Source organism: Choristoneura fumiferana, chromosome 17, assembly GCF_025370935.1.
Source record: "Choristoneura fumiferana chromosome 17, NRCan_CFum_1, whole genome shotgun sequence".
NCBI lineage: Eukaryota > Metazoa > Arthropoda > Insecta > Lepidoptera > Tortricidae > Choristoneura > Choristoneura fumiferana.
The window spans coordinates 2,736,535-2,753,922 of record NC_133488.1 but is presented as its reverse complement, the minus strand read 5'-3'; the positions used below and the strand labels follow the sequence as shown (position 1 = coordinate 2,753,922).

Sequence of the window (17,388 nt, the reverse complement as noted above, 5' to 3'; positions counted from 1 at the left end):
GGTATGTATTTGATAGCTGCTTTTTGTGGTAGTATGGTCCAATAAATGGGGCCTTATTAAGGGTTAATTATATTTGTTTGTTTATTTTTATACCATAAAGGATTGTATAAAAACTTCTTAATAACATGGCTACCATGCACGAAAAGCCCGCACTAATTTTGGTTTTCATTTCGAAGAGGCACTTGCTATGTTGTGATATTTAGGATAGGAAAAATGACCTAAGCGAGGCAATATAATAAATGAATACGCACAATTTTATCTATGTATTTAAAATTTAATTTTCGTTACTTATATACAAATTACAACATTCACTATTATAATATTAGTTTGTCCTATATTTACATATGTCATAGTACACTTCAGAAGCGTATGTTTTATCCGAGTCAATTAATTACACCAGGAAACTTGGATTAGTGAATACCACGAATTTTATTACATTAACAATTTGGGGTCGACCAGTGGCGCCACTCTCCTGTCTGACCTAGCGGCCGGGGTCGGAACTAAAATCTAAATATAATCTTACCTAGGTATACCAATATTGTACGTTCTGTTGCATATTCGGCCTATGTAAACGAGATAGTTAAGTCTATGTGTTACGATTATTAAGTTCTGTACTCATGAGTCAAATCCACGTTTTGTTTAGTGTCGTGGTTTTAGTAATTATGCATTTTTGTGGTAGAAATACTGTTGAAAGTCTGGTCTGGCGTCTCAACCACCAATCATGATCCATAAAAACATTATTCCTATCTGCAAAACCATCCCTTACTCTTAGCTCATTTCTACATGTATAATAAAATGATAGCCCAAGTTGACTTCCCTGAGGTACACCAAAATTTAGCTAGCTGGCTAAACACGTCTTCCAAATATCTGGAAACTAGTCCGTATACTCCACCAGTATTCAAGTGGACATTCTGCATCCCTTTTGCATGAACTAATGATAGAACGAGATGAATTATTCATTATCCTTAAAACTGTATAATTTTCTTTGGCTGCAAAATGGTCAGACAAGTTTGTGGCGCTTTAGCGCACGAATTCAGCGGCTTAGAAAAAATGGAATTGTACACTAGAAAAGTAGATCATCGATAAAATTGATCGATTACTAAACCGAATCGACTCCCGTATAACTGCTCGAAAATTGTACTTGCTAAGACTACTCGATAAAGATTCCCAAGGAAAGTAACGAGAACAATTAAAATCATCGAAAACTTAAAAAATAACGAAATAAATAGTTTTTTTTTAATTAAGTTTGAAGCGATTTGTGTTCTTACAATACTGAGGGTTTTTGATACTTGAATTGCTCAAGAACTTTGACTAGTTTTACAAATTAAAAAAATAATTCAAGGTCTATTTAAATTTGAATTTTACACCCCACTGTTTTAAGGGGTTCGTATTTTCGCTTGAATAAAACCCACTCAGAATTTATAAGAACTCACATTGCTTCAGAGGAAAGGCAAAGATGAAATAATATCCAAACTTAATTAATAGTAGACGGGTCAGAAACGAAAGTCATTTTAGTTATAGAATTCTTTGCAAAGTAGCTTTACTTAAATTTAAAGTAAGACTTTATTACATTAATAAAATTGTAACTTAGTGTATGTTCATTTTCTGTCTTTTTTATTAGGTTGATATCTATTGTATTGTGTTCAATTGGTTTCAACATCTCGCGGAATCTTTCTGTCAGTTGTTTTGAGCTTATTTCTCAAAGTTGCATTGTCTCTACGTTTGGATATTATTTCACCACGCTTAATAAACCCGGTCCGAACGCAGGTCACTACAGTCATGTGGAGCTATAAGATAATTTAACACTTAGAGAGTGAAAGAGATCCGAACAACGCCCGCTATGATTCGGACCGGGCACAAACAACTTGGACGTACCTTAGAAATATCAATAAAACGATTTTTATCACTGGCTTTAGCTTGGGCTCGGATGGAACCACACTGTCTTGAACATGTCGCCATTATCTTCTACGACAATGTTCCTTACAGATAGATAACTCAGTTGTTCTAACGAGATGATGTCAACCAGGACCGGATTAACCGTCATGTAGAGTAGGCAACGACCAAGGGCCGCCGAGTGCACAAAAGAAATTGAAAATGTTTTTTTATACTTAGTGGAAATTAAAGTGGAAAATTTGATTTTGACGTTAAGTAATTTTTTTCCGACGCATAGGTGTTGTTAGGTGATACGTTGGAGCATGAAGTTGAAAAGAACTGATGCTTTTCAAATGGCTAAAAAGGTGCCCCAACATGGTTAATACGGCCCTGGCGTCAGCGGTGACGTTTCAAAACATACGTCAAATATTAATTAATATACGTTTGAACTTTACGTAACATAAGTTCAAACAAAATAATACAGTTAAATTATCTTGTCACAATGTTTTTAACAAATCAACAATCAATTTAATAAATACATAGTTGAAACAAAACTTTCTCCCATGTGCTTTAAAACTTTAAAACTACGCCAATTAGAGAATTACTTATAAAGCTAGATTTCTGTAACTAACGTACCTATATTGCACTGTGTGTGAAAAGACTTGGAAGTACGCCGCAAGTTGTTTAACTGAAGTCACTAAAATTATTGGAGAAAGCTGGTTGCATTCAAAAACTTCTTAGCTTATTCTCAAGCTTGGAAACCATTACATTACTTAGGTATAATTAGCTCGCTAATTAATATTAATTATTTTACATAAAAGCACAGAGCACTTGCGACGGGAGTGTCTTTATTATCATGACATATTTTTTAATTAAGGAAAACACGCGCGTTGCGTTTCCATCTCCCGTAGCAAGTGCTTTATACATAAAAGTGCCAAAAATGTAAGCGTAAAGTTCTTAGTCTGGAATTAATTATAAATGCTATCACTGGAAATGTCAGATTAGAAATGTACCAGTAAAATCAGTTATCAAAGACTAGGACATAAACATCGCTGTCCACAAAAGGTTATTTGACACCATTAATCAATAATTCCAAGACATTAATCAGATATTAATCAATAATTCCAACACATGATCAGTAATTCTAATAAAAAAAGCCTTTTGTATTAATTGGAAAATGGAAAAGCAGATTAATTTTTAATTAACTGTAAAATTTTATTTTTAGACGCTTTGGAATAAAATAATTATAAAATAAATATATAACTCATGTGCTGTCTATATAATAGTGACGTCATCGTACTCGGATCTGCTTTTGACAACTTAAAAAAAATATGTCAATTGATTGATGGTGTCAAATATGTATATCTAAACACTGTTAGAGTATTGCAAATAAACCTGTTACATAATGAAGTGAATAATGCTTTGCCATCGTATTTTGTCGGTGAAGTTCTTATTTATGTTCCTTTCTCAACTAGTTCATAGAAGCTAATTGAAAAATTAAGATAAATACGTACTTATCCGAAAAAAACCAGTGAAAAACATAATTAACTAGATCTGTAGAGTATTGCAAATAAACGTGTAACTCTAAATCGTACAGTACCAAAACATTTTCAAATGCAACCCGCGTTTCTCGCGTATAAATAAATGCATCATAATATCCACTTCTCTAACTACGATATACCATACAGTCCGCAGATTGCACTCATTTGGAACTATCCGCGACCTCCGTCGCATTTACTTGTCATAAATATCACAACTAATAATAAATTATGCTCTAAATATAGTGCTCTTAAAACTCTAAATCCTAGAGTAAACTTAAAAGGCTTTAGAGTTTTTAGAGTACGCCTAACACCTCACTTCACCCGGTATGCACCTTACACTTAGGGATATGGTATGTTTGAGCATCTACATTTTTATTTAGCACGTTAATCTATGAAGGGAGGTGACGAGAAACACTTTGGCACGGTATATTTGCGGATGATACAATTCCAGTACCTAAGGGAACGAAGCGGTCTAAAAAAGTCGTTGAGTTTTGCGAGTTTTGATAAATATAAAAATATCTATATTTTATTATTTAATACAAGTATACCGCACCAGTGACTCCCGCTTTATAAAACTTTAGCGCGGTAAGGCATGTCTTCACGGTAGACGGAGTTATCAATTTAAATTTACATGGCTTTCTCGAAATATGAGTAGGGTTTTGCTGATTGATATATGACCGCTGTTATGTACTTAAGTAGGTATCCATAGTATGTACTTAGTAACATTATGTAATAGGTGCAGATAATCGGCAGAGCGTAGTCAAGTGTCTCAGTGTCTGACAGCTGAGACAGCAGGCCCTATATACTACGAAGTGCAAAATTCGAACTTTGTATCATGCCGTCCCGCTGACGCTAACACGAGAGCGAGAGGGACGGTACGATACGAACTTCGCTTTCCGGATTTCGTAGTAGCGCCCCAGGTTGTGTCACTTGATTCCTCCGCCATCGTGAAGCGTGCGACGTAAAATATGAATGTAGATACTCACTAGGTGGGTTCATTAATTTAGCAGGTAAGTATTAGCAATTCCATTCCAGTTAAGCGTAAGCCACGTGAACCCAACTGTGCCTAATTATACCATTCATAAATATTAACAATAAATTGTCATAATTACGTCTAATTGCACAATTCACGAACATGTGTACGTGTAGTTTTAAATTAACACATATATTGCTGGTTTCACTTAAAAACTTTATAATATAAAGGTGAACTGTAGAGTGAACATTCGTGTTTGCGGAACTAAACATTTAACCTTAATTAATCCTTTGTCGGCACAGTTAAGTTCACTAGTTAAGGCCGTACGAACAGACAGTCCTGCCACTGCGAGCACTTGGGGGTCTAACACCATCGGACGGATCAATTCGTACATACTTGGGGCAAGTCCAGGATCCAAAAAATATTTTTCTTGGTATATGACACACCATAGCTTCTTTAAAAATAAATACAGTTTAATAGTTACAAACAAAAAATGTTAGGTCGTCCAAAGTCCACTCTTCGATCAAACTGCAACATCTATCAATACAATTCACAACCCTTATCGTTTAAATTCGTCGAACAACCAATTGACCGAAGGTGACCAGGACAAAGCAAAACGTAAATCAAATGAACTATTAGGAATAATAATACAAAGGGGCTAAAGTCGGTAAAAATATATTTCCGCCAATGAGTGAATTTTCTTCAATTTGACCCACTTTTCCTGGTCAGGTTAAGGAAAATCCCGCCAATGTTGCCTGCTTCCACGCATGGCTACCAACCGACGATAACCCCTTTAGCTGGCAACACGGTAGGTATGCGAAGTTTTTTGCCACAGTTTCCACATGCGATTTTCTGCGCATACACTGTTTTCTAATTTATACGCAGTGCGTGCGTGTTGCATGAATTACTTGTAATTTTTTAAAGAGAAACATATTGTCATTTTTATGATGACTTTAATGGAAACGCTGGCATTTAGCTACCTACATTGTAAAATTATAACATGGTAAGGTTATCTAGTGCTAAACAAAGATAGAAAACACTTTTTCAAAAATAAATGACCTTCATTAGTAATTTAAAACAGGAGTATAAAATATCGCTTTCATTTCATTTGCATCAACATAACCTCGAAATGAAACGTCAAATGTCAAACATAACCTCAAATTATAACTTATGGTTCCTGGGCAGCCCTCCCCCCTCCCCCCGGCTCACTGCGGCTGCGCGGGCGGCCCGCGCGGGGCGCGCGGTCAGTCGCCCGTCGCGGTCACTGTCGTCCAGCTCCATGGGCTATTGTAGCCTTTTTGACTGGAAAGAAAGAGAAAGAAAATGTTAGATTTTGAAGCACATATTGCGGTAAAATAGAGCCGTGATATACCTAGTTATATTTAAAGCTACCCGCTACCCGCGACTCCGTCCGCGTAGAATTCGTTTATCGCTATCCCGGGGGAACTATGCAATTTTCCGGGATAAAAACTATCCTATGACCTTCTCCGGGACTCTAACTATCTGTATACCGAATTCCATCTAAATCGGTTCAATGCTTTAGACGTGATGAAGTAACAAACAAACAGACGTACAAATTTTCCCATTTATAATATAAAATAATTATGTGTACCTACTAAATTCCAACTGAATAGGTTCTGTTATTCCAGACTCCGTTAACCTGATGATACCCAAAATATACACAAAACACAAAATCTCCGATGCACGAGTCCGACTCGCATATGACCAATTTTTAGGGTTCCGTAGTCAACTAGGAACCCTTATAGTTTCGTCATGTCTGTCCGTCTGTATGTCTGTCCGTCCGCGGCTAAGCTCAGAGACCGTTAGTACTAGAAAGCTGTAATTTGTGTGACAAAGTGGTAAAATAAAAAAATAAAAATTATGGTACGCTCCCATAGACGTAAAGTGGAGTGGGGGTGACTTTTTTTTCTCGACTAACCTTATAGTGTGGGGTATCGTTGGATGGTCTTGTAAAACCATTGGGGGTTGCTAAGACGATTTTTCTATTCAGTGAACTGTTTGCGAAACATTCAACTTTAAATGCAAATTTTCATTAAAGTCGAGGGTTCCCCCGCCCTCTAAAATGAACTGTTGGGTGAAATTAAAAAAAAAAATCAGAATGGTTAGTAAATATCTTATTAAAATTATAGCGGCTAAGACTGCTTGAGAATTATTAGTAGTTAAAGAGTAAATACCAGCCTAAGGTATAAAACATACCTAAACTTGGAAGATTCCGTACACAATACGAAATCCTTAGAAAATTATTTACTTGGTTTTTTCGTAATGGCTACGGAGCCCTATCCTGGGCGTGTATGACACGCTCTTGGCTTGTTTTTTTTTATTGTGCCAATATATAAATTCACATGAGAACGTCTATCCATCGATTAAACTAATTTATCGTCAATATAGTACCCGATCCATTGAGCTAGCAAAAAGCATAACAAGAATGTAATTGCCAGCGACGCACGCGCATCCCAGGCGCGGGTCCACAACAGTCCGTAATTGTTGTTACTTTGTTTGTAATTGTGGGTAATTAAAGACATTTCTACGTGCATAATTTGTCACCTGCAATCCAAGATGGCACACTATTTTTATAACAGCATTTCTTGCGTACCATTTTTAAATATAGATGACAAAAAGTTGTTTTTAAAATGTCAATACAAACACTTAGAAAATTTTATTTTGATGTAATAGCCTAAATGTGTGTGTGTGTGTGTGTGTTTTTTCCGCTTTCAAGCAAAAAAGGGGCCCGACGGATTTGGATCGAATAAATTTGGTGATCAAATCTGGAATAGCTACACTTCCATACCCATTTCATCCAAATTCATCCAGTTGCTTTAACGCGAAAAGTAACAATACAATTATGTGTTTGTTACTTAAGTACCTATTAACTTGAAACTCACACAGTTCGCATTTATAACTATTATTAATGGGATCAGGGGGCCTACCATGATCTTTTCATAAACGATCCAAACGCAGAGCAGTTCAATTTAGGCACCTAAACTGAATCGTCGAAATTGGTACCACGACGTTTATTTCTCAGAGCTGCATGAGTCTCAATGGTTTACAAGTGAATGAAAGACCGATATTGTCTCTGGTCCGAAACTGAAACGCTAAGTCGCGAAAGGGATGCCGCTAACCAAACATTGTATACTAAAACCTCTTTATTTTGGGAAACCATAACACTATGTCTTTCCGTGTTCTTAGCAACCGTTGTGCTGATTACAAATAATGTTTACGCTGTCACTAATCCACGAGTCTCTTTTCTCACTGAATAATTAGTTTTATCAATGAGGAGTTAAGAAGCACAATGTCGTGAGGAGTACTATGAAAAGTTATAAAACTTGAATAAAAGTTAAAAAGTTGTTGAAGTTTAAAAAATATTCCAAGTAAAATACTTAGAAGTCCAAAATAATTGACAGAATGAGTAACTTATACTGAATCGCTAAATTTGACACTGAAGCGATTCAATTCCCACTCAAGTTAAGCGTCATGGTAAGTAAACCGCTTGATGTGAGTGAACGAAAATGTCTGTATCGCTGTCGCTGAACCGTGCTTGAACTGAATCGCAAAAGTTACATCGTGGTACGAAATAGCGATGCAGTTCAGTTTAGAGCCTAAACTGAATCGTATTAAGAGAGCGTGGTAGGCCCCCAGTAAGCGCCAAGGGATTTCAACAAGTGGCCTAAGAAGGGCCACGGCATGTAAATGCAGCTCATTTGTATTCAGAGCGTGAAATGTCAGAGAAAATGGTATGAAAATGTCTGTTTAGACTCTAAACTTTAGAGTCATGGGGTGCTTTTATAAAATACTGTTTTACACAATTATCACTGTAACAACCTATTGAGCACGCGAGCCCGACTTATACTTGGCAGGTTTTTATTTAAATTGAAAAGTAGCGAACTGCCCCAGCTTCGCGCGGGTGTAATTTTTTTTTTAAATAACAGACTTGTATGTCGAAGTATGTGTTTAGGTTCAGCATACAGAAGCCGTAAGCCGTACATTTATTTTTCGGCGACACGAAAACATTTCGTCAAAGAATATTTAATTGACGGCGAAAACCAGATCAAAATCCGTTGGATGATTTAGGAGTTTGTAAATATACAGACAGACAGAGAGGAAAGGTGACTTTATTTTATATTATACTAGGTGCCGCCTACACTACAACTTGGTTTGCGAAGAATTTGTTTATTGCGAGCCCTCGAGAACAACTAATTTTTTCGGGATAAAATATATCCGATTATTTATTCTGGTATTCTAAAATGATTTATGAAAAATTTCATGCCAATCGGTTTAGTTGGTACAAATCTAGTGAAAAAACAAAAACAGTCACAATCACATTTATAATTTTATACTATATTAACACATTCGGCCCGAGTGACACAACTCTGTGACTTTTTAGTTTTTACTTCTATGCCAGTGACACGTATTTGTGACTGCTGTTGGATATGCTAGGCATAGCGTAAGAAGTGGATCGCCACATTCGGCTCCACCACCGTTCCCTTAAATTACGCTATGCCAGCCTAAAGGCTAAAGGAGACGAATTCTGATGACACACATGCGTATCACCGGCGCATAGGAGTAAGAATTTTCGATCACAAACGTTGTGTTACTGGCACCGGAATGTGTTACGTCTATGAATTTTTAGTTCTTAAGTAATTCTACTCCAATGACACGTACTTATGACTGCTATTTATGAGAGCTTAGTGGATAGAGAACACAAAAATATAATAAAAATAATAATAAAAAGTGTTGCAATAAATAAACACCGAATACTTTCAAAATAGGCACAGATTCAAAATGCAAGAAACCGCCTGTTTGAGCTCCACTAATCGCTCGCTTGCCGTTAGAGAAACGGTAGACTTGATTAGTCAGCACGTGGCTGAACACCTCATTAGCCACGGTCCAGAACCGATTGTTTTTTTTTATTTGTCACTGGCCGAAACAATCGTTTTTATTTATTTTTTATTTCACGAGGTATGTTTCGTGTGCAATCCAAGTAAAAAGTGATTAAAAAAAACACAAACAAAACATTTGTTTTGAAGTATATTGTAATCGATTCTATTCTCCATTTTGAACATACCACGTACCTCCTACTTTCAGTTTCAGTTAATTAATTATCACCTTGTATGTAAGTCAGTGACCCAAAGAGAGACGTGTAACGTAAATTCGTAATTTATATAACAACATTGACACGAAATATCTTGATACTAAAGTGTATGAAATATGCGGACTCCAAACAAACGCGGCCTTTTAAAGTACTTGCTAATAATTGGTACAAGCCTACATTTATTTACCAGCACTAGATTCTAGATCATACGACCAACTTACAGATGCAAGTGGCTAAATCCAGAAACAACCCAACCACGTACAAGTTTAGTACAAGTTGTATGACAGCAGCGCCTTCGTTGGCAGCATTGATAAATTGGTGCGCCCTATGACTGAATAATGACATTAAGCCCTAAATGCCATTGTTTTAAATCGCTATTTTAAGTTTTATGGGTCGTTAAACAAAGTTGAATTTAGAATAATATTCAGGGGACCTTTTGAATCGTTTTATGGCTATATTAATGAGTTAGATAGATGAAACGTTGGGCTGGGACGGTACTTCGACGTTTTAAAGGTGTAGTTTTCGATATTTTGCAAAGTTCAAGTATTGTTAATATTCCAGCATCAGAAGCGCTGGTGTATTTAGATGCATTGAATTGCAAATAATACGAATATTTTTATGGCATTTCCTCCTTAGTGGTCGTTTTGCACGGTTAAAGTTGAACCTTGGTGGAGTGCCTATTAAAGCTGGGTTAATTTGAACCTGAAAGGTAACTTGAACACTTGGGAATAATTCAATCAGGTTTTTATTATACGGGTTACCTCCAACCACATGGGGCTTTAAGAGCGTTTACACCTGGCTGAGCTGGCAACGTTGCATTTTTCTTAGTTTTTCTCGATTCATCATCATCATCCCAGCCTATATACGTCCCACTGCTGGGCACAGGCCTCCTCTCAGAACAAGAGGGCCCTCTTGTTTTCTCGATTATTCCATATAAATTGAATGAAAATTAAAAATGTCTAATAGAACTGTTCTTAATTATACATATAAGTTAATGTGTGTACTCCAATAATTATTCATGATAGACTTTTATATTCCTTAAAAAGGAACAACGGTTTTTAAAGAAAATAAAAGTCTATCACGCATAATTATTGGACCACGGACGGAAAAACGTAGTGTAGGGCTGAAGACATTCTTGTGGCGCGCCACGGAAGAGGCCTATGTCTAGCAGTGGACTGCTGTGGGCTGATGATGATGATGATAAATATAATTTTTGATGTAAAGTAAACGTACCAGTGCTCGTCATTTCACTGTCCCAATAGTTGGCATCTTTAATCTTATGTCATTAGCAATAGAGTTGACAGCAGGGTGTCGTCTATTGGGCATTAGCGTGACGAACACTCGGACGTTTACTTTACCTACTTATGCAATACAATACTAAATTAACAGCACATTGATAATTGTTTATGTTATGAGATTTCAAATGTCTCCTTCTCCTCGCCTCAAAAGGAATAACCTGACCAACAAAAAGTTGGAAAATGAAACATGTCTAAGAACCATCGCTAGAAAACCTGATTTCATATAAAAAAAACTAAGCTACGGCGCCACAGACAGACACACGGACACAGACAGACAGACACATTTATAACACCCGTCTTTTTGCGTGGGGGATTAAAAAACGGAATCACTGTTGTCCGTCTGTCCGTCTCCGTCAGTAATCATGTAAAATTACTCCACACAGCTCACAGCATACATTTTATTAAGGAGAGCTCTGCAAATATTGGATATTCATAGATATATCTACCTACTGTATGGAGATAGAAAAAAAAGAAAAAATGCTGATGTTTCTGAATAATTATGTACCTAAGTGTGTCAGCTAAGGAGTGGAATGCTCTGCCAGCTACGTTTTCCAGTGGCGTAGCTACCGGAGGGCTAGACGGGGCAGTGCCCCGGGGCCCCCACGGTCAGGGGGCCTCTCGGACTCTGACTTACAAACTATATGATTTACAATATGTATTATGAATGAGTTAACTCATGAAAAAACTTCACGAGTCGTGTAGTGTGACTGTGGCGTAGCTACCGGAGGGCTAGACGGGGCAGTGCCCCGGGGCCCCCAAGCTCAGGGGGCCCCTCGGACTCTGACTCACAAACTATATGATTTACAATATGTATTATGAATGAGTTAACTCATGAAAAAACTTCACGAGTCGTGTAGTGTGACTGTGGCGTAGCTACCGGAGGGCTAGACGGGGCAGTGCCCCGGGGCCCTCAAGCTCAGGGGGCCCCTCGGACTCTGACTCACAAACTATATGATTTACAATATGTATTATGAATGAGTTAACTCATGAAAAAACTTCACGAGTCGTGTAGTGTGACTGTGGCGTAGCTACCGGAGGGCTAGACGGGGCAGTGCCCCGGGGCCCCCAAGGTCAGGGGGCCCCTCGGACTCTGACTTACAAACTATATGATTTACAATAGTATTATGAATATGTTAACTCATGAAAAAACTTCACGAGTCGTGTAGTGTGACTGTGGCGTAGCTACCGGAGGGCTAGACGGGGCAGTGCCCCGGGTCCCCAAGCTCAGGGGGCCCCTCGTACTCTGACTTACAAACTATATGATTTACAATATGTATTATGAATGTGTTAACCTATAAAAAACTTCACGAGTCGTCTACTGTGATTGTGGTGTACGTACGAGTAGCTACCGGCGGGCTAGACGGGGCAGTGCCCCGGGTCCCCAAGCTCAGGGGGCCCCCTCGGACTCTTCCTTACAAACTATAAAGGACAAATCTAGAATACGTCGAATTCGGAACACGACGATACGGAACAAACGATTTTAAATATTTTAGTTGGGGCCGCTCAGTATATTGTTTGCCCCAGGGCTCTTGGTAACCTTGCTACGCCATTGCTGTGTTCCCTGATCTCTATAATCTAGCCATCTTCAAATCTAGGGTTGATGGGCATTTGTTTGGAAAGCGTGCTCATCTTAATCCACATGTTCGCTAACCATCAGAAGGGTTACTATAGAAAATCGTATGCCGCTGACGGTCATATTATTTCATACGAAAGTGAGAAGGACGGTACGATACGAACTTTAATTTTTGAATTTCGTAGTAGCCCTACAGGTGTGATTGTGGTCAAATGTAAGCCTATTTTACACAAACGTTCGTATTATTTTACTGCATATTACTTATTCGTTTTACTAGCGTGTGTAACTAATCCTTATCATTTTTTTTTAATTTAATCGTCATGATGGCTGAAAATGTTTCAAGGTAAAAGTTTTAATTAAATTTTGTTTCCAGTTGCCCGCTTGATCACTCATGATCTGTTAATGACATTTAAACTGACGTTACAGAGGACTATAGTAAGAAAAATTATGACTTTTGAAATATTAATGGTCACTTTTTGTAATTTTATGGGTCCGTACATTAAGGATGACATGGAATGGAACACAATAAATGACTCAACAATGTCTGTCTGTCACAGAACCGTCATAGATGTTTCGCACAATTATTTTTTCACAAATGTTTCGTTTTCCACATTTTTATGTTTTTATCCCAAGTCATGATTTTCTCTGAAACCATATAAAGTATTTGAGGAACTTATGAAAGTTTTATGTAAAACAAACCTAACCTAACCTACTGTGCTTGAAATTTTGGTTTCGGAGAGAAATAGTCGGGAATTGAGAAAAGCCGCGGACGGACAGACAGACATGGCGAAACCATAAGGGTTGTATTTGCCATTTTGGCTCCGGAACCCTAAAAAGGAGATTTAAAATCACTAATATAAAATGACTCTACACACTGCGTACATGTTGCTTAGAAGCGGGCTTTGCTAACATTGGATTAGACTTGTGAACATTGACATTTAAAACAATAAATATTGAATTACCGCGGATAATGTGCGACAAGGTAGTTTTGTAACAAAGAAAGCCAATTTATTTGCCGGAAATGTTTTTTTTATAATGTGTTTCTGGTAGGGGCCAGAAAGAAGGAAAGCGGCAAAAAATCTAGCCCGCAAGAGTATGTTTTTTTTATTCGACTGGATGGCAAACGAGCAAGTGGGTCTCCTGATGGTAAGAGATCACCACCGCCCATAAACATCTGCAACACCAGGGGTATTGCAGATGCGTTGCCAACCTAGAGGCCTAAGATGGGATACCTCAAGTGCCAGTAATTTCACCGGCTGTCTTACTCTCCACGACGAAACTTGTGTGTTGTGTTGTGCAAGCACTGCTGCTTCACGGCAGGATTAGCGAGCAAGGTGGTGGTAGCAATCCGGGCGGACCTTGCACAAGGTCCTACCACCTGCAAACACATACACAACACAACAATTGTTGTTATGTAGGTAATTTTGTACGTAGAGAGGGCCAAATTTTGTACCTGTGAGTATATTATGTGCATTACGTCTGTAGGTATGTATGTGTGTCAATAATCGCCCGTATCCAGGTTAGCCCTGTATATCCCACGTGTAATTTGCGATCGGGGTCTCAAGCCAATTGCAGCCAATTGACCGACCCCAGGGGTCGTAGTGAGCAGCTGCGCCAACCATTACTCCTTGACCCCTGGTTTATATTGGAAGCCACGGCTAGAGAGGTCAGGTTATATTATGTGACCAGTAAAAGTAGAGCCTGAAGTTCTAAGAGTTGGTAGGGGAGTGGGGGTAAGGTTATGTTGGTTGGTATAGTTTGTTTTGTTTGTACCTTTGAAAATAAAGGTATGGTTACAATTATTACCAATAATAATTTTTGTATTTGGCGATGTATGTTGAAGCTTTCGGCTTCTTGGATAGTTCCTAATTCTGTCGTTACGTGGACATACTATTTTTTTATCTCGGGAATCGGCGAAAATGTTTAGTTACTTTCTGATTCATGTGTTTAACATTTTATGGTTTTCCCGTTTAGAGTGTTTTACTTATATACTTTTGAAATTTACCACGAGCTTTCAGTGAAGAAAAACATCGTGAGGAAACCTGCACAAACCTGCGAAGCAATTCAATGGCGTGTGTTAAGTTCCCGATTCGCACTGGGCCCGCGTGGAAACTACTGCCCAAGGCCCAAGCCCTCTATTCTGAGAGGAGGCCTGTGCCCAGCAGTGGGACGTAAATAGGCTGGGATGATAACTTATATACTGCAGCTAAAATACATTGTGAAAACCAGCATATTAAACCCGGAACCTCTAGCTCATATAGTCAGTTCTCTAACCACTTATCCTACTCTATCTATAATAAATAAATAATAAATATCATGAGACACTTGACACCAATTGACCTAGTCCCAAACTAAGCAAAGCTTGTACACTTACGATACTAGGCAACGGATAAACATACTTATATAGATAAATACATACTTAAATACATATTAAACATCCAAAACCCGAGCACAAACATTCGTGTTATTCACACAAATATCTGCCCCGGCCGGGATTCGAACCCAGGACCTCAAGCCTCGTAGTCAGGTTCTCTAACCATTTAGCCATCCGGTCGTCCTGTGTGGTCCGGTAGTAAATATGTACCTATATCTATATATCTGAGCGTCACAAAATTTCACTAAGCCTTTTTATTTAAAAAACTGCTTGCCAAAAATCTGCTACAAATGCTAAAACTTTGTTGGATTCCTGAAAAATATATGCAAAAAATGGGCGCGGCTGCTAGCACCGCAAAAATGACCCCTAGTTAGAGTAGGGGGAGGCATTTTACTAACTTTTGCTGGCGGAAGTTGGGAAATATAGCCTTCTTACTGCAGCTGCGGTATTTATAGCGGTAGCTGGATTGGAAACATGAAAAAAATGAAAAAGTTTTTGGAAATAAAAAGCCAAATTCCCACGCTCTGTCATTGTGAGAGGATTCCTGTGCCTATTTAGTACAGGAACTTATATTGGCTGAGAATATGATGAATGACCCTGACTGTTGATTATAAATACACCTACCCTAGGTATAAATACTTATAAGGTTTTTATAGACAAAGGGGTAGATAGTTAAAGACTAATTCCTACCCTAATCCAATTACTTAAGTTAGGTATCAGGGTTCTGTACCGCAAAAGGCAAAAAGGAAGCCTTTTAGGGTCAAATACTTCGTTGACGATTTATCTGTTGGGCCCCTAGGGCCCCATACACGGTACGATTCATCTGTACGATCGATCTGATGAAAATCGTGACGATTGATCGTAAAGAGCCATACACCGTCGATTCATCGTTACGATATTCATGATTGATGGGATTTTGTTGCGATCTCCGACATCGTCTTCGATGAAGTAAATTTAACGATCTTGACATCTATCGATTCGTCGTTTCGATCGGTCTGAAGCGACGGATCGTACAGACGAATCGTACCATGTATGGGGCCCTGGGAACACGCGTAGATAGAGGAGGACGATAATCCAAGCACATACAAGTGCGCGAAGTGAAATTAAGCGGCGACGTGCTTTCATTACTGTTCATCAAACCCGTGGCCATTGCAGTCAGCGAGGTCGGCGGCGAAATTGGGTAAGACCATCATCCTCGCCATTCGGTACGGGTCGCACCAATAACGAGCATACTCGAATAGATATTTAAAAATGCCTAGATTGCTTAGCCTACCGCATACTTAATGTGTGATTCAAATAACGTAAAACGAAGAAAACATTAGTCTCTCGGAAAAAAAGCAGATAAGTAGTTTCCAACTATCCTTTACGTTACGCCGTAACGGAGCGACGGATCGTCGTGATTTTTGGCATAGAGATAGTTTATGGGCCCGAGAATGACAGGCTACTTTTTATCCCGGATAAATGCACAGTTACCGAGGGCCAGCGCGCGATAACCGAATTCCATGCGGGCGAAGCCGCGGGCAAAAGCTAGTGTTTTAATAAATATAAAAAAATGTAACACGACTTTATCATTATACTAGCACGAGCTTTTACCACAAAAAAACTAAAAGAGTCCTTCAAACTTGAAAATAAAATTTGTAGGTACGAATTCGTTGGCGCACACATAAAACAAATCTGGCCGGTAAAAAAAGAGTTCAAAAAAAGAAAAAGAAGTTACGCAGTGGGGTAGTGGGGTGCGAAGGGGTGTGACTGGGTGGGACCGCCTCCCTCCCCTGACCCGAATACCACCCCTTGCGTAAGGCGGGTACACATGGTATTTTTTTTTAAGTTTAGCTTTTGTGTTTTCAAGGATTGTTTATGGCCAATGTTTAGGGTGATGGGAATAATAATAGAGGGAGAAGGGTAATTATTTATTTACACTAACTTTTTTATTTGTATATAAAAAAATAAGTACTACTTTTAGTTTTAAGTGATACCAATGTATTTTTCTTTTTGTAAGAGTAGTGATAAAATACGGCTGTGGCATCGTTGCCACACAGAATCGTTGATTAACTTTTACTGATGGTGTACAGAGCAAAAGGTGCGGATGTGTTAATATGACGGCAATTTATTTAAATGTTAATTTAGTTAAATGATTCAATCCATACTGATATTATAAATGTGAAAGTGTGCTTGTTTGTATGTTTGTCCTTCTTTCACGCCGCAACGGAGCAACGGATCGTCGTGATTTTCGTCGGCATAGAGATAGTTGCGAGGCGTCGGCAGGCCTCCAACCAGGTGGACTGACGACATCGTGAGAGTTGCGGGAAACCGCTGGATGCAAGTGGCGAGTTGTCGTTCATCGTGGCAATCTAAGGGGGAGGCCTTTGTTCAGCAGTGGACGTCTTCCGGCTGATGATGATGATGATGATGAGAGATAGTTTATGGGCTAGAGAGTGAGTGAAAGTGGCTACTTTTTATCCCTTAAAAATGCACTGTTCCCGAGGGAATAGCGCGCGATAACCGAATTCCACACGGACGAAGCCGCGGGCAAAAGCTAGTCATAAATAAATACGCTACAGACAACGCTACGGACAAATGACGCTAATTGACCTAGTTTCAGACTAAGCAAAGCTACTATATATAGCTAGCTACTGCAACGAATAAA

At 38.6% G+C, this 17,388-nt stretch overlaps 1 protein-coding gene across 1 annotated transcript in view; it reads right to left on the bottom strand.

The window, feature by feature from the left end:
• Positions 1-242: 242 nt before the first annotated feature.
• LOC141437020 (uncharacterized) overlaps positions 243-17,388 on the bottom strand; it is a 133,260-nt gene continuing 116,114 nt past the window's right edge. Inside the window, exon 2 of the mRNA XM_074100198.1 lies at positions 243-5,688. Within this exon, the coding sequence (XP_073956299.1) occupies positions 5,631-5,688 (58 nt within the window). The 3' untranslated portion in view covers positions 243-5,630. The remainder of the gene's footprint in view (positions 5,689-17,388) is intronic.